We start from the raw sequence: 26328 nt of genomic DNA on the forward strand, positions 1-26328 counted from the left end.
CCATACAGCAAGTTTGTGTGACTACAAACTGCTGCAGGCTGGAGTTTCTATTGTAGTGAGTCCTCATTTCCTCACTTTCCCATGAGTGTACAATAGATTTATTCTTCTCATATTTCCAGGGAGTCTCTTTCCCATTGCTGCTTGACAATCAATGGGAAATTTGTAGAACCTGTTCCTGCTCTTATTTCCATCCCACAGGACACATTCTCTGCATATGTCACCCACAGATGACTTTTTAAAAAAAGGGCTAAATTGATAGACACGGCTAGACAGGTCATTATTGCTCTTCCGGTCTTTGATGCAATTTAAGGTTTGGTCAGAGTGCCAGTAAAATAGATCACCAGCTCAGCCTGCTGCCCAGGGACAGTGATGGAGACACTTTTCATTTAGAAATGTAGATACTCATATGTCAGGAAAGATTTTGTCTCTTTGTCTTTCCTCTTATTGGATAATAATAATAATTGGATATAATTGTTTTTTTTGGCCTTATTAATGTGGTGCAGTGTTACTGCTTGCATGGTTTGAGTGAAAGTGAATATAATAGGATTGGAGCTGAATAATGCACATACATGCGAGTTTCTCAGGGTCTATTGTTTACCTCAGGCAACGCTCCGGTTGGCCACGCTGAGTGGTGGAAGCTTCCACTGAGGGAGAAGGAGGCACAAAAATGACATTGTCACTATGCAACACACAGGGTAAGAGAGGGGGATCCTGGCAAGACAAAGGCAAAGTCTAGAGGTAGGGTTACCATAGAGGGGAGGAAGAAGGGAACTGATGGAGTGAAAGAGAAAGCGTCTGTTTATCAGTGGGGTTTTGGGGTCTGCTATTGTTTGACTCCCCTGCATAGTCGCAGTAGCAGACGAGAAAAAGCTGCTTGTCTTTTTAAAGGCACAGGAGGCGGGTGTCAGGGGAGAGAGTGGAGGAAAGAGGTGGGGGAGAGAGAGGGGGGAGGAGGCAATGAGAGCAGCAACACAGCTCAGCGATATCAGCAACCAAACAGAGAGGAGGCACCTCAGACACTCATGCAAGACAACAAGAAAGTAGGATTTGTTTTTCAGCCCATTTGTTGTGGATTAATCTCTTCTGGACGTTTTGCTCTTGGAGATTTTGTTCCTCCTGGTGTTGCATCATTTTACCACCAGATGAGACACAGGAATATTCACAGTCTGTAGAGGACCAGAGGATCGGGGATGCTGTGCATAAAGTGAGGAGCCCTTAATCATCAACAGCTTCGCTCCTGATACAAGCAGGGCTCGCTCATCCTCTGCACTGCAGCACAGTAAGCTCAGCCGGTGCTCTGATCCTCTGACACAGGCTCCCTCCTCTGTAAAGATCGGAGCAAAAGGAGAAGGAGCTTTTTGGGGGAGAAGCAGGTGGATGTGCAGGGTGGCTGGAAAGCAGGAGCAGGCAGGGGGGGCAGGGGGGGTGGCAGAGCTAGCCGAGGATGGGAGCCAACGAGTCCATGGAGCAAGGACAGACCCCCTGTCCCTCTCAAGAACACATGTGAGTCTAACTTAACCTGCATTCCTGCTCAGTGTTCCATCTGGAAACGTTCAGAGGTGTGATCAAGCAAATTAAGAAGCAGAAGAAAATCTAAAAGCTGAAGGTCTGTAGAGCAGCAGCAGTAGCTCCGGCTCCAGCTGCCTCTGCTTTGCTGTTGTATGTAGTGTTTTATTTATTCATAAATTTAAACTAGCCCCCTATGCAACATAAATGTTAGTTATGGGTGATTTATTATGCAGATTGTAATCACCTGTGAGTAATATTATGGGTATGTGATATCGGTAACTGTTGCCAAATTAAGCCCTGCAAACATCTCTGTGCTCTGTTAGCTTTCTCCATCTTTCTTCATACTGAGCACGGATCATTGTTGTTTTCTTTTGTCATGTAAACAAGGATGAGCAAATCGGAGCACGTGCACAGTCACATGTGCGTCAGTTTGCCTTCAACAGTACATATGGATGAAACGTATTAGTGCTGGTTTTGTGGGAACCGGAATTAGGCAATGAGTACAGTAGGTTCCGCTGGGAGGCTGGTGGGGTGATGTTTTGTTCTGTGTGAAGGAGGACGTGACTGCTGCGCTGGGAGCAGGAGCTGGTGACGTTGGTAAAATAGAACACGCTACGTGGGGGGTGGAAGAGGATAACTTAGGAATATCAGTCAATGACAGAGAGTGAGAGAGGGAAAGAGATGGAGCAAGAGCACTCCACTTTGCTGTGTTTTATTTATATCTCAGACACACTACTGCACAGGGGAAGAAAGACCTGGGGAGAAACAGAGCAGAGGGATGAGGGAAATGGAGTGAATCTATGTGTGCGCTTTGTGTAATGCAGAAATGAATGATTTATAGCATCATACAGTAATTTTTCACCTGAAAGCTTTACTAAATCCAGACCTCCGAGGACTGAAATGCCAGTGAAGTGCAGGTTCTTATTGCAGGGAGGTTGAGTCAGTAGCTGTTTTCTTACAGGTGTGCAGAGCAGAGGCACCATGCCCACCATCCTAACCATTACTAATAAGGCTTTTGCTGAGTTCACTCACCCAATTGTGTAAGACTGTCAAAAGCACCTTCAGTATATAAAGCATTCACACATCAAAGCACTGCAGGGCTCTGATGTGGATGTGTTAAGTGATGGGTAATGGACCAAAAATCTGTTTACGCTGAAGGGAATTTTTATTCTTTTCATTCACATTTAATTATGAAACCTAAAATGTGGCCAGATTGTGGTATTATCTGTATTATGTGTATAATACTCCCACATCTTTCCTGTATTGATTTGAATGAGCCAAACATCTGATGTCATCATCAAAATGGAGAAATATCTTAACCCACTTTCCACTGGTGCTCTAACTCACAGACCTGGCCTGTTGTTGTTTAATGTGCCATCTGCTTGCAGTCAAAGTCTCAGATTAGGCTAGATGAGGTATTACACATAGAGATTATCTTAGTCTGACACTCTTTTGTCTGTGTCAGTGGCTTCTTTGTTTTGTTGCTGGACTGAGTAGGTATCTTGGACAAAGGGATAGCAGACTCCAAAGGGGAGGTTTCTTGCTGATTGAAGTTGACAACAATCTGGATGGAGATAAGACAGACATCGCAAGACATCTGCTCTTTGAGGAAAAAACCTCCCACTCCTCTCAGGTTCTGTTTATATGACCTGCAGAAAGTGCAGAGTGATGCTCCATAAGCTTTCATTTCCTGAGATTGAAGAATCATTTGCAGAAGACAGAGCTGCTTTGTGCTCTTTCCTCCATTACTAAGCCTCTACAGGCTGCTCCCTGCTCACCTCATCACATCTGTGTAGAAACTTGAGGCTCTTGTAAAGTGATAATAGGTTGTTGTGGTGCTTCATAGGGTGTACAGTGGCTATGATGTAATATTTTATATCTGGAGACTCTGTGGGGGGATAGAAGCACAGGAGCTCCCTCTGTTGGTCTCTTCATCTCTGCCTTGCAAGAGACCATAGGCTGGTTCCAGTGTAATGAAGAATAGACACATAGTTTAACTCTCTCTTTACAGTACACAACAAAACAGACATTTACCCACATAAACAGACATCTATTAATGCAAAGCATGGGACCACTTCATGCTGACGAAAGCCTATCCCCAACTAAGCTGCTCTTTCCCCTTTTTGTCTGCCAGGCAGTGGATTCTTTAATGCCCAAAATTTCTAACAGCAGATTGCAAATCCACCTGATATTGAAAGCTCTAGAGCAACTGAGAGGGAAGGGGTTGGTACATTAGGAGAAGGCAAAAAAAGATGATGATGAATTAAAGATAGAGCAGGAGGTGAGAGAGAGCGATGGTTTTAAAGGTAAAGGAGGAGAGGAATGGAAAGAGATGACATTCAGACAGAAAGGGGTGTTAAAAGGTGTTAAACGTTGGAGGGAGTGTGCCGCAGTTAATCCATTGAGGCTAATCACACAGCTGCTTGGAGACCAGCAGCCAGCCGCCATTCATCCATCCCCTCTTCGTCTTTTCCCATCAGTTCACATCTAATCATAGTTGCTTCCTTATCACAGATCTTCATTTGCAATCTCAACATCTTAAAATGTCTTGTTTTTTTGATGTGCATATAAACTATACATGTAGGGCAGACAGGTGGTGTTGGGTTTACGTGTCAGTGTAGCCCAGTTTCCCCCTCTTCCCTGGGGCTAGTGCCTCCAGTACTGTGAAAGCTGTTTAGACAGGCTGAGTTGGATTTGGCTGTGGAGGCAGAGACACGTCTGGCTGTCTGAAATGCACCGTCTCCCTGCCTCACGTTGCAGAGTCCCTGTCTCCAGGCAGTCATCTCAGCCTGTGAGAGGCTGCTATTAACTGCTGCTCTCTTTGTTTCTATTCGCCCCCATACCCTGACTGCTTACCCACACGCTGCCTTTCCTCTTTCTATGTTTTGTCTGCTGAGGGGCAGCACAAGAGCTGCTGAAGATGCAACTGCATTAACACAAAAGGCTGATTCATTTTTACTCACCTTATTCATTTGTTCTGTGTCTACTTTCAGTCATTTAGTGTATGATTTCATCTCTGTCAACTGTCTTAAAGCTGTTTGCTTTATTTCCAAACCACTGACATGTAGCATCACTAAATAAAGATGATTAATTCTGGGAGGATTGTAAGCGTGGAACAAACAAAGCAACAAAAATGATGCCTTTTTTATTTATTTATTTTAATCAGTTCTGGAGATGTGAATAGAATGATGCTGATACAAGCAGCTGCTTGCCTCATGAATTTGCAATGTGCCTTTATTTGTCTTCACTTCACAGATCCTTGTTGGTTAGGCAGTCCTCAGTTGTGTGTGTGTATGTGTTGGACTGTGTGCATCCAGCCATTCTGTTTTTTTTTTTTTTTTTTTCATCCACCATAGTGGAACATATGGCGGGGACAACCTCTAGTTACCATAGCAACACAGTGTTTGCAGCTGCATGAAGAATGTCCTCGGCAAAGACATAAATGGAGCACTGATACGAGCCCTAATTACCGTATGATTCCACTGTTTTCAGTTTTATTTTCGTCTCAGTATACTCAGCTAAATCTTTTTCATCGATGAATTTGTTGTGTAGTTTTATTTCCAATATATTTATCCTGGTGTGGTGGATGCTTATTTGGTTTTTGAATATTACCCTCTGTATATGGTTCCTGTCCTTAGAGTGGTCTGTGTCACTGCCTGTCTTACCATCTGACAATATGATCCTGGTTCCCAGTGACTGATCCAGATGGATCTCCAGGCAGACCAGTCTGATCCTGCTGGGACCCTCAGAGAGATTACAGCTCTGGCTCCCTTCTTAGCCATGTGTTGTCTCATCTTGCATCACAAGCACCCTGAAAGTAATGGGGGTATTTTGAAGGCTTTTGGTCTGAGGAAGTAAACAGGTACCACCTATTATTTATTCCCCATTGCAGCTTTAACATGTCAAAAAATGTATGTAGCCTGGTGAGTTATTTAGATTTATCAGTGAGGCACAATGCTGTGTTAGTAGACTGTGTTACTCCTGCTGTATTGCTGACTTAGAAGAACCTCCATTCCTGCTGTGATATGACCTCAGGGATAGTGGACATATTGACCATGGCAGCAAAAAATATTTATTACCAGCCTCTTCTATAAACACTAATGTCTGAGCTCTGAATTTTTGTTGCATGGCCCATATTGACTTGATGCTGTTTTAGACCCTGAAGGTCTGTCATGGTACAGGCTTTTATTTGAACCATATTTTGTGTGTGTCTGTGACAAAGGAGCCCCATGAGAAGCTGAATGGCCTCAGTGATGCCTCGAGTTGAATCCCTATAGATTAGCTAGGTCAATATACTGTATAGATATGGACTTGTCATTTAACTGCAGTGTTTCCTCTAGGCATTGCTTTTTCCATGACCATTTTTATTGTTCACTGTAAAAGACTCATTTCATGATACTATCCAAGGATGTGTTGGAGAAGCCATCTCCTGCACCTCCACACAGTAATATCTTTTCAGGTATTAGCGGTTATTAAAAGATATGTTTCTTCCGTTTCAGTGTGTCTGTGAAAATGACCTGGATTTGTAGAGCAAAATCTGGGTGTGTCTTTGCATTGACCAAGAAGTGTGTCAATTTTCTTAAGTAATTTAGGCAGATTATGACGCTATGGAGGAGATAAATATACAGGAAATATATACCAGATGCAGTGGTAGTATAGGTAATCAGGAAGCTTTATCGGAACAGGTTTAGCTGGTGGGCAGTAGACTGCCTTTTCTTCTGTGAGGGAGGGAGGTAGAGGGAGGGAGGAAAGTAGTGAGAGAGTAAGGCTGTGAGAGAGAGAGTGAGGCAGAGAGAGTGCCAGAATATACAGTATGCAGGAGGTGGGCTTCTGCAGCCAGTCTCGTGTAGATTGGGAGACATCATTTCCTACTGGGGAGGAGTGGAGACGTCCTGATATGGATACAGATGACAAAGAGGAGCAATGGGAAAGGATTGTAGATTGGAAACAAGGAGAGCTGGTTATTAGACTGTAGAGAAGGGCAGAGTAGGAAGCAGAGGAAAGGTTGGATCCGGTGCTGTTAGTCATCTGAGGAAGAGGCGGTGGGTGTCTACCTGTCTGTCAGGCAGTAGCATTCTGGTGTGGAGAGGTGTAGCCCGCCGGCAGCCATGGCAGTGAGTGCGTGGCAGGCTCTATCTCCACTGCAGTGGGCTCGCTGGGGCTGGGACACGCTGCTGGGAGGGGCAGGAGACAGGGACAGCCCGGGCTCAGATCCGGCTCTGGGGCTCCTCCGGCGTCTCTCGTGGGGCTCACGTCATGACAGCATGATCAAGGCTGCCGGAGAGCCGGTCAGACAGAGGTGAGACAGGATGGGAGGCTGGAGCCACACATCGTCAGATAATACAACAATCAATGGAGCATGGAGCTTAGTAGCCAGGGTGTGTGTTGAGCTTTGCTACCATATGTGTGTGTGTGTGTTCATATGGTACTGAGGAACATCAATCAATATTGCTTAGGATGCTTGCTTAGGATGATAACATTGTGATTTTATTTGTTGCCTGTTGTCCTGTAGAAATCAGTCATTTCTCCATTTGTTGCTTCATATATTTCCCTCAGTCAACCCCTGTCTATTTCATAGCTGTGACATCTTTGGATCTTAAAGTAGTGTTGTGTGTGCATGGTATGTGTGTGTCGACGTGGAGGGATTCTGTGTCTCAGACGTGCTGTTATCTGCCACCTCACTGCAGAGCCATTAAAGTCCACTAGAAATGGAAACAGAAACGCACACACACTTCAAGAAATAGATTTTGCTGCCATTCCTACTTGACGTAACATATATCACAGAAAAATTTGAATACTGTAAGATAACATACTAACACAATAAATTGGCTCGGTGAATGATATTTGACCCGCTTAAATGTGTCGTTCGTGATATGATGTGGAGAGAAGTTTAGCTCAGTTTCATGTGATGTCATGATCCCGATTCAGTAGCTAGAGTCATTACAGTTCAAGTGATTCACAGCAGCCTCGACTTAGTGTGTCCTTATCTTTTGTTATAGGAGCTCAGACTCTGATGGAGCGTTTGAGACCCCTGAATCCACAACTCCAGTGAAGGCTGTTTCTCCTACAGATCCCAAGACCCAACAGCTGACATCTGATGACAAAGATACAGAAGGAAGTAGGTATTCCATGATGTGTGCTTAGCTCAGTATAATACTCTGTCACACTACTGTAAGCCGGGCATTAAGGCCAAAAAAAGAACAGGTAACACAAAGTCTTCTTGCAACACCTAGTGGAATGAAGCAGTATTGCACATCTGGTTTTGTTTGCTGAGGCAAGCATCTCCACTGCACAAAACTAATGCTTTTGGGATATCTAGGAAAGGCTGACCAGTCAGTTCAGTCTCTCTCCCTCATGTGGTTATTTTTCATGGCTTTCTGTCCAGCTGAGAGACTCACTGAAATATTTATAGCACGTTCATCTCTATAATTGGATCTGTCCAAAGCCAGCTGCAGCTTTTATCTCCATGCAGGCTGTCTTGTTCACACTTGAACCCACCCACACAACAGCTAAGATATATGGTCATCCAAATTTCATTTCAGATTTTATATTTTGTTTTAATTTTGCCTTTTTATAACAGCTGGAGTAAACTTTTCTCTTCACAACATATGTCTTTTTTGCAGTAGCAGACACCTTAGTCAGTGATCCTGGCTCTGACTTCACTTCAGGGGAACCACCCTGCCATTCTCCGTCTACTACTTTTGATGAAAACAAACCCATTGCAGCCAGCGGCACATACAACATTGACCTTTTTGCTGCAGATTCAACCAGTCACACACTGACTCGTTCCCTCAGCCTCCAGGGAGGAGAACTAGACTGTTCTGGTCTGTTGGACAGCTCCACAACAGGAGGTTTCCGACCACATTCTGAATCCTTCAGCGTTGGCACTGAGAGTGCCCCAGGGACACTCCACAGGCCCAAGAAAGTCCGTCCTGGGTCTGTAAAGAAGAAGCCTCTTCTCAGGCAGAACTCCAACCCAGAGAGTCCAAGACCAGCCTCATCCAGCAGCACCCCAGAGATCAAGAAGCGGGCAAAGCCTCGAACTGCCAGTCCTCTCCAGGCTCAGGAGGAAACAGAAGGAGGAACTGCAACACCGAGCCCTGGAGGAACCCTCCGAAGGACCAGGAAGAGCCGTGTCGAAACTCCACCTCCTCTCCCAGAGGAGACCAATCATACCAGCCAAGAGGAGAGCCTTGCCATCCCTGCCTTACCCTTGTGCCACGAGGAGACACCTCTTCCTGGTAGTTTAACGGACAAAGAGGAATCCCCCATCCCCCCTAGTGCCACCTACAAATGGGATCCAGATAATTTTGAGAACATCGACCCTTTCAAGACTGGAGGAAGTAAAATTGCCAATTCCCCTGTTCTGGGTCGTAAAGATCCTGTGTGTGCCCCCATTGCTGCCCCCGCAGAAAGTCCCCCTGTCCCTGCTGTGGAACCACGTCTTCCCAGTCCCACAGCCCCTCTTGATGAGCCAATCACCAACCCTGAAGAGCAGCCCATTATCCCCAAGCGTCAATCAGTAAGGCTGGAGTTTGACTACTCTGAGGAGGGCAGTGAGGCATCACACCAGGCCTCTCCCCCACCCAAGAAAGTGGGCAAGAAGCCCGGTGCCAAGATGCCTCTGAGGAAACCAAAGCTGGGACTGAAGAAGGCCCCTCCACCGCAGACAGAGCAGCTGGACAACAATCCTCCGGCAACCCACAATGGCAATGAGGATGAAATTCCTGTTTCTAAAGCATCCTACAATTTCAGTAGTGACAAGTGGGATGATCCAAATTTCAATCCATTTACTTCTAAGAAAGGAATCGCTAACTCCCCTAAACTGTCAAGGCCATCTTATAGCTTTGACCCCAACAACTTTGATGACTCCATAGACCCTTTCAAATCCTCCAGCAATGTGGCCAACTCCCCTCCTAAGGCCTCTGCTTCCTTTGAACTGTCATCCAATGACTATGAAAATGAAAATGACAATGACAACATTGCAGAGCTGGAGGACCAAAATCAAAACAAACCTGCCAAGAAGAAGAAAACTCCTATCAAATCGTAAGTTCACAAAGTATTAGAGAATCCACACTCACTTAGAGGACATTGTATTCATGTGTAGGAATGTCTGAATCTCTGTCGGTGTGATTTGTTTAGGTTAGTCTGTGTGCTTGTGGTCCACTTGTCTACTATGCCAGTGTCCTCTGTCTGTCTCTCTGTCACCTGTGTCTGTGTATTCTCATATGTCACAGGAAGTCCAGGGGTGTGTCCTCTCTGTGTTGTCTGTTGTAAGTACAGGGGCAACACAATCATCCACCCTTTTTGACCTAATTCCATGTGGCTCCTTTTCAGTCAGCATGTAGCCCTGTTGTCCCTCTTCCTTTTAACAGAAACACCACAATCCCTTTTATCCGCAATCCCATTTAAACTTTTTTAACTCTCTCCATTTCAACTGGAAAACAAATGTTTTCAATTTTTTATTCTGTATTATGCACAGTACAATCCCATCTATCAAAGTGCCGACTGAAAAACATTCCAATTATCATAGCCAAGTATATTATCCCAATAATTGCTGAAAAAAGTGTAAAATGTGCAAAGACCATTTAAACATAATTTTTAAAACAGACTGTAAATTCTACTTGTGGAGCCATCTGGTGCAATATACCACACTGCACAGAAATGCAACATTACATCATGGTTCAGTGTGGTCAGTAGTGTAAAAGGCTTGAAATCTTCCACCGATAGAGGTCAGTACAGCAGTGCTCGGTGAGGTACTGAATTATTAGTATTATGATGGCAAACTGAACACAAGGAGATATATTATTGTGTTTTTTGTACTCACTCTTAAAAAGATTTTAACTGATTCTGTGATTTCTGTCAACACTTTTCTTTCAAATCAGAAGTTTCAATTCTATTAGATGGCCATTAACTTTTTGCCATTGAAACAACAAATTATCTTTCTTTGTGATACATGTGTTTACTTACATGCCAAAGGAGGTGCTTTGTGCTCCCTCTTGTGTTCATTGTTGGCTATTGTTGAAAGAACTAAAACTTTATGGTAATGGTTATGTTTTTTATAGGGATATATAGTTTTCTGTCTGTCACATTTATGTTCACCCAACATGAATCCAACATAACTACTATGAAACATTGCCTAAAATATTTATTTGTGACAGAGTGCAGAAATTTACAGATAGAAGTAAGCACTAACACTGGATAAAACAAGATGATTGATCCTTAAAGTTGTTGTGAATTGCTATCCAAGGTCTTCCCAACCTATATAAACACTCACTGAGAATCCCTGTATTATGACATCTGTAAATTGAAACTGAGGTAACAAAAGTAGACACATGCCACTAACACTTAATCTACAGTAATAGATTACATTTGCATCAGTGTCCTAACTAACCCACTACATAACTAAATACATTCTATGATCTGTGTTATTTGTCAGTATGTGTATAAAGTAAACTATTCATAACATAACAGTTGTTTACCACTAGTCCTCACTCTTCACCATTCAGTTACTAAACACATTAAACCCTGTTCACAAACATTTCACTGTTGTGGACATTTCAGCCACACATAGACTACAGTAAGTTGTACTGTTACACATATCATAAGGATGCTCTAAGCAAATTATGCTGTAATTTTACGCAAAAGCATTAATGTTATTTATAGATGAACCTAACCAGTTTCACATTTCAGTGTTTGTGATTATTCACGTTTGAGATGTGTAGCAAATACAATATACTTGGACAGTGAATGTTATGCGCTGAAGACGCTGTGACTCTTGATCCTGATGATTGATCATTTTTCTTTTGCTCAGTAATACTTTCAGAGTGAAGAGGTCGCCAAAGAAATCACCACTGTCTGACCTGTCCCAGGTGTGTCCCTAGTGCTCCATATTTGTATTCTCTCACTTTACGCTATTGACTATATTTCTCCTTCTTCCCCCTAACTCTGTCACGGCCATCTTTTTTGTGCTGCAGGATCCTACTGCAGATGAACCTCCCTCCCACCCACAGGACGACCACGCCACAGATGAGGAGAAGCTGGCCTCCTCCACCAGTCATAAGTGGGCTGCTCCTCATGACATGGATGCAGATTTGAACTCTGACCAACAAGACTTCCCTCAGCCATGTGACCTTACATCCTTTGTTAATGAGAACAGTCTCCCTGATCAGACTCTAGGTGAGGGATCACTGTCTAACTCTCTCAGCTCCCTCTTTGTTCCTCCAGCCACCTGTGTCCAAACAAATGCTAACAAAGATCAAAGCATGCCACAGACAGGCAGTGCTGAAAGGAAATCCACAGCTTATGTTTGGATAAGCCCTTGTGTACAGTTATCAGCCACTTTACTCTTTATTCATCCAACCACGTTATTGATTTTTCTTATAGCAGTGAAAAAAAGCCTGCTGGCCCAGTTCTCTACTGCCCTCTGACCTCTAGAAGAACCACCTCTTCCCAGAGGCTGTCTGGCTCAACCCATCTGGGTCAGAGATGAAACAGACAGCCCTGCCTCCGCCTCTGTTCCCACCAGTCTGGAGCTCAACACTGGCTGAAATGTTTTTCCATTTGTTCCTCTGCATCTAAAACTTCTCTTTGTCTTTCTGTGTCAGGGCAAGACTATGAAATTGAATACATGGAGAAGATTGGCTCCTCTTCACCTGTGGGTATTTGATATAATTCAGAGATCTTGTTTGTCTAATCTTTTCTGAGTTGCTTTCTTCATTTATAGCAGTATGTTTTATATGGGCTATGTATTATTCTGGCTGTGTAAAAATTGAAATCATTTATGTTTCATTTTTCAATCATTTTTCTGGTGTGTTTCTCAGCCACTGTCTGTGAAGAAGCCATCTTTGTACCTGAAGTTGGATTCAGTGTCTGACAACTTAACCAAGACTACGTGTGCACATGGATCTGAGCCCAGCTCCCCCTGCACAGGGTACAACACACTCTACTACAATTTTCACAACTTAAATGATCTGGTTAACCTAAATCTAAGCCACAATGATCTGGATTGCAAATTGCATGCAGCTCAGCTGTTTTTCATTAACACTCTCATTCATCAAACACAGTACATTGCATGTCATGTGCCTCTGTCTCCCTCTCTCTCTCGTTTCCTCGATTCTGCGCAGGAGTTTTGAGGAGATGGAGGCCCAGATAACAGCAGGTATGAAGACACCAGTGCTCAGCTCTCGTCCTGGTCCTGAGGGCTCTGCTGGAGAAAAAGGCAGGAAGAGAGAGAGCGAGTCACTCAGCCGAACACAGAGCACAGAGAGGGATGAGCAGGTGAGCCAGATGCATTTATAAAGATGTGTCACTCCTGTGTGTTGTCACCATCATGAGAAGAGAATCTGTCTTTCTATCTTTTGATTTTATAACATTTACACCATATCATTGTTTAGTCACAAGGGGGAGACAGAGTGCCACACAACATATGCTTTATTGTAGGCTGTGACTTGGCCCACTAACATGAACACCATCAGTCATTTTGATTCTCATTAAAGCCATGTCACTGATGACAAATAGCCATTTCGCTACACTAAGTTTCCAGCTTGAACTCAGAGACTCAGCTCCCAATGCTGCCACTCAAATGAACACTCAGCGCTTGCTTTGCCATGCTGACCCCTGCCCTCCTCCCTTGCCCTCTGCCTACTCCTCCTGGTGCCCTTGTAGTCCCCTAGCCAGGGCCCCATGGAGGCCCCTGCTCCTGCCCTGGCCATGCCCCCGTTAGACAGGCTGTCTGAGTGTGACGACCCCCTGCAGTACCTGGAGCCTGACCTGGCTGAGACCAACCCCACAGCATTCGCCCAAAAACTACAGGTGTGTTGACAGACCACACATGACCTCTCTTGATAAAACATATAGGCCATTCCTTTGGTGGCCCATTAGCAGCCCTGATGTGTGATGACGTGTGTCTTTGTATGAACGTTATTCCCATTGTGTCACCTTTTTACATGCCTGCGTATTCATTCCCATTTTTTTCCTCCTCCAAGTTCTTTTTAGCTTACTATGTGAAATAGATTGATGGTGTGGGAAATGTAGACAGCAGCAAGTGTGTGTGCTCAACTTTCTATATGTTCTCCCTTTGCTCTCTCATCCTTGGGCCGCAACCCCCCTCCCTTACCCCTGAAATCCGTCAATCCCCCCAACCCCTGTGTGTGCGGCCCAGGAGGAGCTGGTACTTGCTGCCCTGAGGATAGAGGCTCTGCAGGTAGCCAAAAACATCTCTCAGTGTCCCTCCCTCTCCACTGTAACCCCCCAGGTACTGCGCTGAGTCAGCCTGCACCTGCTGTATGTGTGTGTACGTGTCTGTGCAAGAGCAAAGATGCATCATGAATGAGTGATTACATAATAGCAGGTGTGTGTGTAAAAGGCACATGTGCGTGACTGTAGTGTGTGTGCATGAGTGTGTCTCAGCCTGCGTATCCTTCTCCCTAAACACACCATTGTGAGTGTGACTGTGAACCCATGGCCTTATCAACATGGTGGCTGCACCACTACATCCGCAGTCCTGCCACCTCCTCAGTTCCCACATATGAAATCTCTAACATGGCTTAACACGTCCAGCTCCCATCCCAGACTAGCAGCGAGCTCTTCCAGGTTAACTCTTCAGGAACAGAGTGCTGTGCCTCCTTAGTCCCCTGCCTTTATTATGCATGTTGGGCAACATCCATGTTGTCTGTTCATGAGAGGCTTACATGAGCATGAATGTGACTGGGAATGTCTCACATTAGACCTAATCTCGGCAGCTGGATAACTCATTTGTTGATGGTTTCCTATCATCACTCCAAATCCCAGTCACATTCTTGTTTTGTGATTTGGTCCTTTCCCAGACTAACAGCACTAACAAACAGCTACATCAGTTAGGTGTCAGTGTTCAGTTTGGCTGGAAGATTAGACAGAACTTGGGAATCTGCTAGTTGGAGGGCTTGTGTTGCAAGAGCACATGCCTAGATATGGGAATGGTGAGATTTTTTTTGTTGATCAGTGGTGAATCTACAGTTTGTTGTAAGTGGAAAAACTCTTACAAGCGTTCGAGCAGGGCAGGCGCTTCCCAGTCCTCCTTCCTTCCACATCTCATGCTGTTGTCCAACACATTTTACAGTCTCGACTCAAGAAACCAAGCACTCGGCGGTGGAATATCAACGGTTCACCCTTATTCAAAGTAAGAGTAACATTATCCCCCTGTGATCTGTCCACATTTTGAACCGACTACAGTGCAGTCCCAGTGTTTGGTCATTTTTCATTTTTTCTGCGTCAGTGAACAAGCAGACAAGACTCAAAATGAGGCTTAAGTGCTGACTTTTAGCTTTAAAGGAGATTGAAGGTGTTCACATCCACACTGATTAATAGGGTAGTTTCAACAGTGTTTACTTAATGTGGTTATTAATGCCCTAAAATTAAAGCTGGAATTTAGCACTTTACCCTAGCCAAATTGACTGTCCGAATACCTACAGGCTGCACTGTATACTCTAGCTCCCATAGACCCCAGAAGTCCAAGATACAGAGACTCTGAGACCTTTAAGGTGTCCCTACATTTGCTCCCTATCATAGCTGTACTTTGTCTTTGTGAGCAAATTTGTGCGTCTGAGTTCTGTTTTCTGCAGTTATATTTAGTATCTCTGTTGTAGTCTTCATATATCTACTACTAGGTTATTTTTGTGTTTGATGTAGTGTTTGTCTTGTTGTTCAACTTTTGTCTTTGCACATGTTTTCCTCACACTAAGTAGCTTGTCCTTAAGTCTGTGATTTTTGTCTGTAGCACTCCTGACAGTGGTGGTAAAATGTTTGATGTTAAACATGATAGTCCATGGTTACCTGCACTTGACCAGTCTTTACCTTCAGTGGAACAATGAATTTAATGCTCCAGCCAGACCAAACACTTCACTCTCTTTTCCATGTGTATTAGTGGATCTCAGTCTCCTTGTCCCCTTTGAGCCCCCACCATTTCATCAAATCCTCTCGTAATCCGGCTCTTCCAAGGATGACTAAATCCTTTTCAGAGTAGATTTTTAGGGGACCAGAAATGGCACTAGAACAAGGATTGTTTTTGCATTTTGGCATGATGTTTTGTGCGAGGAGTTGTCGGTAGAGTATTGTCATAAGTTGCAATGGTCAACTCACCACACACACACACACACACAAAAAAAAAAAAAAAAAAAAAAAAAAAAAAAATATATATATATATATATATATATATATATATATATATATTTTTTTTTTTTTTTTTTTTTTTTTTCAATGTTTTACTCTAGACAGACTCTATCTAAATGATAAATCCTGTGAACTTTCTAATTGCAAAAGAATTGGGCAATGACTCTAGCTGCAACAGGTAAGACCGGTTTAGTATGTTTCTGTATGCTTTAACATGAGACTAACACCTGTGTTCAATGCTGCCCAGTTTGCTACCCTATCCTCCCTCTTCTGTATATGATGCAGTCCTTGCTGTATCAACTGCTGCCCTCCTTCCCTCCGCCTTGCCTGGACTCAATCACATTCAAGCTACTGCAATGAGCAGGTGATCATGACCGCTCAGCTGGGGGCAGCATCAGCCAATCACTTGGCTTATACTGTGGCTATGAAGACTGTTTCATCCAATCATGTGGCGGCTGACCAAGTCTTCAGGAACATCACTACCCTGCCTCATTTACATACTGATTTTGCTGCGTGGTACATTTTAATAAAGTTTGACGCTGCCTTGCAGTTTGGTTCAGGAATCCTGTTGAGAATGTGCGTGTGGGCCCGAGGGTGAGGGTGTTCCATCTGTAGCTCAGTCTGGTTTGTAAATGGCTATGTTTCCTTTCCTCTCCCTCCTCTCCTTTGGTTCCTGGAAGCAGCACAGAGACCTGTCATCTCCAGTAGAGAGTGCTGTATCCAAGAACTCACTGTATGCCAGGACCACCACCTCCACCACCAGCTACATCGAAGGAGAGAGTCCCCATCTGCCCAGAGATCTGGACCACTCACTGGGTATTGCACGAGAAGAGGTGCCCAAAAATATTTCTTTTTGTTCTATAAGTCATGAATACTCTGTTTACTTTAATTTAATGTATCATACTTTACTTAATGTGTCACTCTCCTCAGATTGTGACAAAGGAGAAAGAAGTGCTGGAGTGGCAGAGGAAGTATGAAGACAGCCGTCAGGAAGTGGTGGAGATGAGGTGAGAAGCAGCACCTGTTACATAACAGCGAGGTCCCACCCATACACAACAGCATGGATTAAACACCTCCGTGTGTTTCTGTTTAACAGTACTGTGTCATGATGCTTAGTGTCTATATCCATTACCACCATTTAACCCGCCAATTGGTTTATCATGCTTAAACTGACAAACAAAGCCATGGTTAACTAATAATGTTCATCTTATTATCTGCATTAGTGCCAGAGAATTGAGAAATAGATGCAGGTGTTATCTTATAAATTCTAGAGTTAAAAAAATCTCTATGAAAAAATATGTAAGGGGTTTTTAAGTTGCTGTCATTTGGACTATACTGTATATATATATATATATATATATATATATATATATATATACACTGTATTTGGACTGCTTGACAAGAGCTCAAAACTGGGATTAACTAGACTCACATTTACATCTACAGAAGATCAATCTATGTGACAAATGGCTGCAAATGGGGGTTCAAGGAGATAGAGCTATGTAGTACTGAAAACATGTCCTCTGTCAGCAGGTGGTGGGTCCAGGTCCAGCTGGCCACAGCTCAGTTAGTGTGGATAAGACAGAGCTTACTTCATTTGACTGATTGGGCTCAGGATAAGGAGGGGCTAAGAGGCTATGGGGAAGGCATGGCTAATCAATCCTCTTACCTCTGGCAACATGCTTTTCCCAAAACAAGACCCTATTGGGCCCTGCTGGTCCTTGGCTTGGAGGGTAGGGGAGAGTCTAACAACAAGACTCAGATGGAAACTGGACACAGAGTGAAGATAAATTAAAACAATACAAACTTAATGATGATTGAGGACACTTTTTCCACTGAACCTTCTAATATCAGATGTTACTAGCAGCACATCACAATATCAAAATTATCACCAAAGGGACAGCTATTTGACTAATATTCACACACTTCCAGCTGTATGGTTTTATTTAGACAGGTAGGCAAACAGGTGTTATATGCAATTTTCTGCATTCGTTGGAGCAGGGAAATATATGATTTGCATAAAATAAGATTGTTTATATATAAACCCACCAATATACTGATGATCTACAATTTCTCATCCATAGGAGAATTGTTGCTGAATATGAGAGGACAATTGCACAGATGATAGGTGAGTTCAATATTAAATACAGTTTTCAGTTGCTAAAATGACCCAAATACTGGTCTCCGGTTACTGTACCCTCTGTCTTTTAGTTCCCAACCTCTGCCACTACTTTGTGCTGCACTTGTTTATTTGCAAACTAAGCAAAATCTATAAATTCTTTGTGTGTCCTAATCCATTGCCACTGATTTCAGAGAGCCATGTATTTTTTTAATCCTCTGACACAAGCTAGCTTTGGTATTTGCTTGCTTTCATGTTTGATTGATATGAACTGAATCCTGCCGTCACTGGAGGGGGAAGTGCTCACCTTTGCCCACTCGTGTCCAGCTTCTCTGGACTCATTAAATTCCACCGCAGGCTGACTTCTCTGCATTAGTCCTGCTCTCACCTACATCTCCTTTGCCACCTCTGGACATTCTAGAAGATTTGATTTTCGCTGCTCTTTGATTTCATTCCCTATTCTCATTAAAGCACCTTCACAAAAAGGAACAATCTGTCTCTGCTTGTGTCTAACACTCGGCTCTGTCACGTGTCTTGCCCTCCCAGCTTGACTTAACACAGTCCCTTCTTTTCTGTTCTGCTCCCATCTTTGCCCCTTACTATTTGATAACCCTGACAGGCATGCCAGGTGAGTAATGAGGACTTGTCCTTCACTTTTTTTGTGTCAGCTCACATCTCTCCATCCATCCGTCAGAGAGGGGAGCAGATGTGCTCACTTTCTCATCTCATTCAGTGACATCTGTTTGTCCATTTTGTTGCATCTCATCCTGTATGTTGAGACACTATTTTTTGAGCGAGTAAAAAGGACAGCAGCTTTTGGTATTTTCTATCCACCTGCCCTTTATGTGGTCTCTCACTTGCTGATATTCAATACAACATTAAACAAATGGGATCAAAACCTTTTAGATATACATATTTCCAGTGGAAACCTTTACATGCACATCTGCACTTCATTTCTGTAGCCTACTATAGAGGGTTATGTCACTCATGCAGAATTAGTCAGTTAAGCAGGCTGCTTATCTAAGCTTGTGATTGGAAAGGAAAGAGAAAGCTGGGGGGGGGGGGGGGGGGGCGCTGAAATACTGCAGGAGCTTTGTCATATAATACCAAAGGAAGCTGGAAGCTCTAGAAGCAGCTAAAAGCAAACCAGCCACCAGCTCTGTCTCTATGGTTTGCAGGTCTTTTGTAATTCTGCCATTGTTCAGTGTTTTTGTTTGCATGCTACACTGGTTTATCAGAAATACTAATATAGTATAGTATAAAAAGTCATACCAATTCATAAACCCATTTTGATAGATCATCCAAAATATAGTGTTTGTTTGTGTTTGTTGGTGCAGGTCTTAAAGCTGTATATGCACCCTCTACAGCAGACTCTTCAGTACATATATTGATGATCTGATCTACAGTATGTTTGTGTGTGTCCACCAGAGGATGACCAAAAAGAGAAGTCTCTCTCCCACCACACTATCCAGCAGCTGATCATGGAGAAGGACCAGGCCTTGGCCGACCTCAACTCTGTGGAAAAGTCTCTGGCTGACCTGTTCCGACGTTATGAGAAGATGAAGGATGTACTGGAGGGCTTCCGCAAGGTGACTAACACACGAATTATTCACAACTAATGAGTGTTTTCAGCATGCCCAGCCTCATAAGTCATCAACAATTTTGCTTTGACAGCCTTATGGCAAGCAATTAAATGATTTCTCACTCTGCTCAGAATGAAGAGGTTCTGAAGAAGTGTGCTCAGGAGTATCTGTCCAGAGTCCGTAAGGAGGAACAGCGATATCAAGCCTTGAAGATTCATGCAGAGGAGAAACTAGACAAGTGAATCTATGCATACTCTCATTATCTCATGTTCATTCTACCATGACTGTGTAGTTTTTCCCCAAAGCGAAATCACTTCAATAGACTAACTACACAATAACTCAATGCCCAGCTGAAATATGTTTGGATATAGGCCAATGTAATTAGCTGTTTCTATAGATTATATACATTCCATCTATTTGATATTCCTAAAGCTTAATTCTGTGTTGGCTTTGCAAATGTGAGGTTGTGCTTTCATGAGACTTCCCAGGCTTATAGGAGTTGATTCTCATTGTATTACTTGTGCATCCCCAGGGCCAATGCAGAGATAGCTCAGGTGCGAGCCAAGGCCAAGCAGGAGCAGGCTGCCTACCAGGCCAGTCTGAGGAAGGAGCAGATGAAAGTGGACTCTCTGGAACGCACTCTTGAGCAAAAGGTCAGTGGTGGGAGGGGTTGTAAAAAGATAATAAATCAGAGATGCAAACAGATATATACATTGTAATTTTAACTACTGTTTTGCAGAACAAAGAGATCGAGGAGTTGACAAAGATCTGTGATGAGCTGATCGCCAAGATGGGGAAGAGTTAGCAGCCAACCCACTCCCAGGCCAAATCTCAAAGAACAGAGGAATGGTGTTGGAAAAACTACTTGGAAAATGAAGCAGATCAGTCATATTTATCACTCTTCCATGGACTGATCTAAGGCCAACGTGGTCTTTGGATTTTATTTCCTACTGACTTTGTGTATAAAGGATCCACAGGAATGACTTCCTCTTAATCACTCTGTACATTTTTGATGTGTCAATGTATTGTACTGTATCAGGGGTCTGGTTTAAAGTTTTAGAAAATGTACCATATCACTAATGAGTGTGTCTGTGTGTGCGGGTGTGTGTATGATAATGAGAAAGTGAGAGAGTATTGTTTGTGGGTTAAATTATCTGTAATGATGTTGCCATGACAGCCATTGAGGGAGAAGACTGTTTACCCACTCCTGTTGTTGTCTCCTCTTTATACAAGAGAAACATAGACTTTGAAAAAGAGTTCCAGAGAGTTAGATTCATTCATAAAATGTTGATACACCACTAAGAGATCACAAACTATCACAATAGCTTATTGCATGTGTGAGAGAAAGAAAAACTTGTAATGTTAATGTTTGTATATACTGTAGGAAATTCCAAGTAACTGCATTTTTGATAGTTATTCTGTCATCCTCAGTCCGCTTCCCTCATGTAACCTTGTAGATATTTGTCATACTTGTCATAGCTTTCTTGATGAAATCGTGGGACTTTATTTTTTGGATTTTATTTTGATATAAAGCAAACTAATCGTGACTGTATTCAGTTGTGACCAGGAGTAATTTAATTTTGGATGGATATGTCATAGTCCTGCTATGGTCGTTGTGTCACACTGAGGAATAACTTCTCTGCACAGCTACTGTACAGCATCTGCTTACAAAGTGCAATAAAAGATGGCAATACAGCATACTGGGTTTACTCAGCTTCTTTCCCTGAATGTGATTTTCACTGGATGGGTCCAAATACCACACCCTGTGATGACATCATTTCCTTCATTTCTGTTTTGTTATAAATGTGGTGAAAGTGAGTTTAGTTGACCTAGCATTATAGCTTCCTGCTTCCAGTCAGTGAAACAAGATACACAAACACAAGTAATTTTGCTTCTGTGTAAATGACTGATGCATCATAAACCCTTGATTTTGAGTTTTTGTTTTCTTTTTTCTCTTTAGATCACTGATTTCCAATTAGGGGTACATCTACCACAGAGGGTACTTCTGGACTTGCCAGGTAGTAAGTGGAAAGATGCTAATTTAACACACAAATATAATTACAAATTACTGTGAGGCTGATCTTTTCCCACTATAGTCAATTAACAGCCAGCCAGCCAACTACACAGGATATCCTTCACACCATTTGTTGTGAGTCAGTTTGTGAAAACTAGTTAAAAGGCAAGCAGAGAGGCTGAACGAAGCATAAACATCAGTAGGTCCAGAACCACACAGTCTTGCTTTAGATGACTGAAATCTTTCCTAAACTTTTTGACAAGTATAACTACTGTATCTTGGCAGCAATTAGTATAGCATATTGAGAAAAGCAGTGTCATTTGTACAAAAATGATTTACTGCAGATCTTGGAACTGTAATGCTCAGTCTCTGATTTGTATCTGAATTAATCTTTCCAAATGTCTAACCAAAGTAGCTGCAACATTTATATTAAGTAAATCCCTATGGAATAATGGATTATACACAAACAGCAACAAAATGCTGCTGAGTGCAGTTTATACTGATCTTGGGCAAATGTATGTCACAGGACAACAACCATCCTGTGGCTAATAAACCTGATTCTGAGGAAACTAAGTGTAGGGCCACAGTGTCAATAAGGGTTCAGAGATCAGTTTTGTAGTGGTCAGTCCTTGTGCAGCAGGGTTGGCTGTAAGGGCTGGATCAGGTGGAGACAGGGACAAGGAAGGGATGAGCCAGAGTCAGGGTGGGTGTGGCTAGAACACAGTGGGAAGGTGAAAGGTGCAGGGTGAATCCTAATATGCATCTTTTGCCTGTCCAGGCTAAAGAAGCAACGACTGACACTCAAACGAGAGCTGAGGGCCCCAGTGGAGGGGCTGGTAATCTTCTGGTCAGTTCAGAAGGGGATATTAGCTCATTTGATAGCTCAGATTAAGCTCAGGGGGCTTTAGGAGCAAACAACCTGCTTTTCATTGTCTGATCAGGACGACCGAAGACCACCGGCGCCATGAGAGCTGTCCAGTACTGTCCGCTACTCCTGCTTTCCCTGGTCCTGCTAACAACCAACAGTAAGAGCTTGGGTTTTTTTTTTTCTATAGTCCTTCTCTTTCCATCGTCTTCTTACCCTTTCCTTCCATTGGATCACTGCTCAACCCTCTGTCCATCTGTCATTTAAACTTCTCCCTTCAGGTATTCTTCCTTACCACTCTTGAATTTTCAACAATAGCTAACACTTATTGCTTTTCTTATTTGTGTATTTTAGTCTTTTTGTGAGAGACATTAACCTGTTGAGTGGTAGAGTGACTCCAAAATGGCTCTGCTCTCAGACATCAGGACAGGGAATGTTGAACATAACAACATTACAGTTCTTTATTTCTCAGAAAATTCCTGGGATTTTTTATAGTTCTAATAAGACTATTTCACAGTAAGACCTTATGATGACACTTTATTTATGCAAAGTTTGCTAATGGCTGTTAATTTCCTTAATAATTCTCCTGTGTTTTGCCTCCTTTCAGACTGTCATTCTCCTTTGTAACTAGCATGCAATCCCACCAGCTAATCTCTTAATAGGCCTGGAGGCTAATACTTAGCGTGTGTGTAGAGCAGCTGTGCTGTAGGGATAGATTGGGGTCAACTACAAACAGCAGGGGACATTTACGTGCCATGTCAACACACAGAAGAGCACACAGGCAGCAAAGGAAATAACCCAACTACTCAAATTCATACAAGAAATTATGGTTTGCTGTTGTTGCCATCATTTTACTGTTAAAGCTGTTATTTTGTCAATGAAAGGGCTGGAAGTCAGACATTTCAGCAATTTCTAGCTTGATTTCCTGGAGACAACACTTTTTGGTACTCCCACCATAATAACTGAATTATAAAAGATACAATTAACAGAGGTGATTTGGAAGGCCAAAACAAGAGATGTGCTGCTGCAAAGAGTGTTTGAAAGTTTCTGTTATTCCCTTAAATCCAGCTATGCTTGATCCTCTTAGGAAGCTTTTTCTGAAAGACCATTTTAGAATTTAGGAGACAGATAGAGGTTTTCACAAGGAAGCGTTAAAGTGATATTTCAAAGGTCAGCTATTTCTCAAGTAACTACTCCTTCCTCTGGAGAACTTTACAGAGACATTTAAGTGTTTGATGTGCAGAAGTGGACACCTTAAACTTTAACTGAAGGTTAGAAACATGTGTTTTTAAATCTGAGGAGGGCACCCATTTAATTTATTGCTTTACATGGGGAGATATGTGTGAAGAGAGTGAGTAATTAGTGCTCTCTTTTCACTTTCTCTCACTGTTGCTGTGGAACAACATCACACATCAGAGCCAGCCAGGTGTGAATTTGTCATCCTTGTGTGTACATACTCAACAAACCCATAGATTCTGTTAATAAAGGATAAACATAGCCAGAGTTGGGGCTCTGAATTTGTGATAAATGGGGCTGAGTTACTTTAGACATGGCACGGTGTAATACAATCTTTGCCATGCACAAGCAACTGCAGATGGCTGTTTTAAGAATCACATAAACTAGAGATTAAATGTGGGTTTTCAAAGGACATTTCAATAACAGTATTACAACATACTTGTAATTTTTATTAAAATATAACTTTTGTTGCCATACATCTCTACTCCACTGAGATATAATGCTTTAGGAGTTACTATACCATTTTCTTTCAACATGCCATGACGTATGATTTTACTGTTTTAGTCAGTGTGTAGCATGTGCTATAGCAGCATTTCTTTTCTGTTTCCATCAGGTGAGGCTCTGCAGTGTTACACCTGTATGGGCTCCAATAATGACGACTGCAACCGGCAAGGCTCCAAATCCTGTCCCAGCTACTCTGATGCCTGCGCTGTGGTGGTGGGCCATGACAGTGAGTCCAACAGTGACAGTGTAGTAGCCTTTTTTACTAGTTTACTCTCTATCTTTTTCCCACCAACAGTAAAGATACATTAGACTCTGTTTGTATCGGCATGTGTGGGTGTGTTTGTGTGTGTTTAATGGAAGACAGGCTGCTGTCTGGAGACACATCTCAATCAGCGGGGGGTCTGAGGCTTTTAAGGGAATGAAGAGCTTTGCTGCTCCTACTCAATCAATATCCTTAATTAGGACACCATGTGTTCATGGCACCAAGACAATTCCTCCTCCCAGAATTAAGTTAACTCATTTTCCTCATTTAAACATGCACAAGGCAGGAGTTTCACACATAACATACCTTATTAATGATAAAAAATGACACATTGTAGATGCACCAGTTTACCCAAATTAAAATCTGATATACAGTAGGTGGTGCATGTGTACTGGATACCCACAGGCAAAGTGACAAAATCAAAAATTTGAAATTAAAAACAAGAGTAAAGCTCTATAGCCCGAATCAGTCAGTCATTCAAATGTACATTGTTCTGTGTAAGATAGCTGCTAAACCAGTGTAACTGACTTCTATTTTTGTCTGTTTGTCAGGTGGGGTGATGAAGTCATGCTCTTACAAGTCTTTCTGCAGTCAGGCCAACAGCCAGGGCTACAGAGCACCAGGTGTTAAAGTTCACTGCTGCTACAGTAATGACTGCAATGTGACAGGCTTCGCCTCCCGGCTTCCAGGACTGAACTATTTGCTGCTGTTTCTGCCTCTGTTGTTCCACTGCTTTTTCAAGTAGATGTATAGCTCAACTTCATCATGCCAACAACTATCCACCCACAACACAAATGCCAATTACTATTGTTGTCATTTACTCCAAAAATGCCAAATAACCCTGCCTAATTTAACATATGATGCTGTCCTAGTTTACTGTTGCACTCCACTTTGATTTACTTTGTTTATCTAAACACTAACATTGAGGAGTTTCTGTACATAGAAGAGCTTGAGGAGCTAGATGTGACTGCGTGGATTATATGCACCATGTTGGATTGAATCCATTAAGCAGTACTCAAGTAGATGCGACTTCCAGTGGATTTCACTAAGCCAATAAGTAGAGGATCCTAAGGGAAGTGCTGAAATAACAGGCAGAGATAATTTATTATTTGCTTCCTACATTAAAGAGGAAGTTTGAGTTCATTAGTTTCATCACTATGGTTTAATGCTCAGCATGCTATTTGTGCAATTACAGAACAATTGGATCAAAACTATCTCTTGGAGTTTATACTAATCACCTTTGAAGTTACATTTTACTGAATCTATTATCTATTTTTTTTACTTACATATCCACACACCTAAGCATTTCAGCACAGCTTGTGTTACAGGAGATGTTACTGTGGTTAAATATGGCACAGAGAGTTCAGTCATCTGGCGTGCTGTTACATCATTAGCCCTTTAACCTGTCAATCACACATCTGACGAGCTGTGTGAGATAATTTGGAAGGTGGTGAGAAAACACTTCTCACATACATAGCCAGGTGCGTTACACCGATGAGGTTAATCCACTGTGTTTGAAGACACAAAGAATTACTGAGTCTATAAACAGAGTCTGGGCACTACTATACATACTGTATACTAAATATCTGTGCATTAAAACCACATGTCAGGTGGGTAATATGTAATTTTTGGGGGGCAGTAATTTGTTTGGAACTCAGTGTCCTATATTATAATAAGTATAATAAGTAGCACATCTAACATAAACTGCACACTCAGATGCTACAGTGTGTGCATTCTTTTACTTGTTTTGTGTCTTATTATGAATTAAATTTAAATTTTAAATGTAATTTAAACTGAAGAAACTGGGGATTCCCATCCTTTGTCCACTGTATATAAAATATTGTACGGAAACATATTCTACTACTGAATGGTACAATGGAACTAATGCTGGATGTACATATTAATTCATCATAATTCTATGTAAATACAATTAATATAAAAATGATTTTGTAACTGCCCCTGTGTGAACGTGATGCTTTCATTTCTAAAAATGAAAATAACATGAAAACTGTCAATGATAAAAACTTACCTAACCTAACCTAATGCCAGCTGACAGAATGAATTATAATTCATAATAATTTATAATTT

The 26328-nt window shown here is 42.4% G+C and overlaps 2 protein-coding genes across 2 annotated transcripts; both read left to right on the forward strand.

Moving 5' to 3' along the window:
* Positions 1-975: 975 nt before the first annotated feature.
* On the forward strand, positions 976-21057 carry LOC108877113 (transforming, acidic coiled-coil containing protein 2). Its single transcript, XM_051076677.1, has 17 exons — positions 976-1503; positions 7509-7627; positions 8133-9555; positions 11324-11381; positions 11487-11688; positions 12117-12166; positions 12333-12442; positions 12636-12789; positions 13177-13323; positions 13673-13765; positions 16338-16490; positions 16588-16664; positions 17742-17785; positions 19205-19365; positions 19491-19597; positions 19892-20012; positions 20099-21057. The coding sequence occupies exons 1-17, from the start codon at positions 1445-1447 to the stop codon at positions 20162-20164; spliced, it is 3144 nt and encodes a 1047-aa protein (XP_050932634.1). The 5' UTR covers positions 976-1444; the 3' UTR covers positions 20165-21057.
* Positions 21058-22235: 1178 nt separating this feature from the next.
* On the forward strand, positions 22236-26126 carry ly6pge (lymphocyte antigen 6 family member pge). The gene is made up of 3 exons (XM_018667044.2): positions 22236-22398; positions 24088-24204; positions 24792-26126. The coding sequence occupies exons 1-3, from the start codon at positions 22338-22340 to the stop codon at positions 24983-24985; spliced, it is 372 nt and encodes a 123-aa protein (XP_018522560.1). The 5' UTR covers positions 22236-22337; the 3' UTR covers positions 24986-26126.
* Positions 26127-26328: the final 202 nt, after the last annotated feature.

The sequence above is a fragment of the Lates calcarifer genome, linkage group LG16_LG22, assembly GCF_001640805.2.
Source record: "Lates calcarifer isolate ASB-BC8 linkage group LG16_LG22, TLL_Latcal_v3, whole genome shotgun sequence".
In the NCBI taxonomy this organism is placed as follows: Eukaryota; Metazoa; Chordata; class Actinopteri; family Centropomidae; genus Lates; species Lates calcarifer.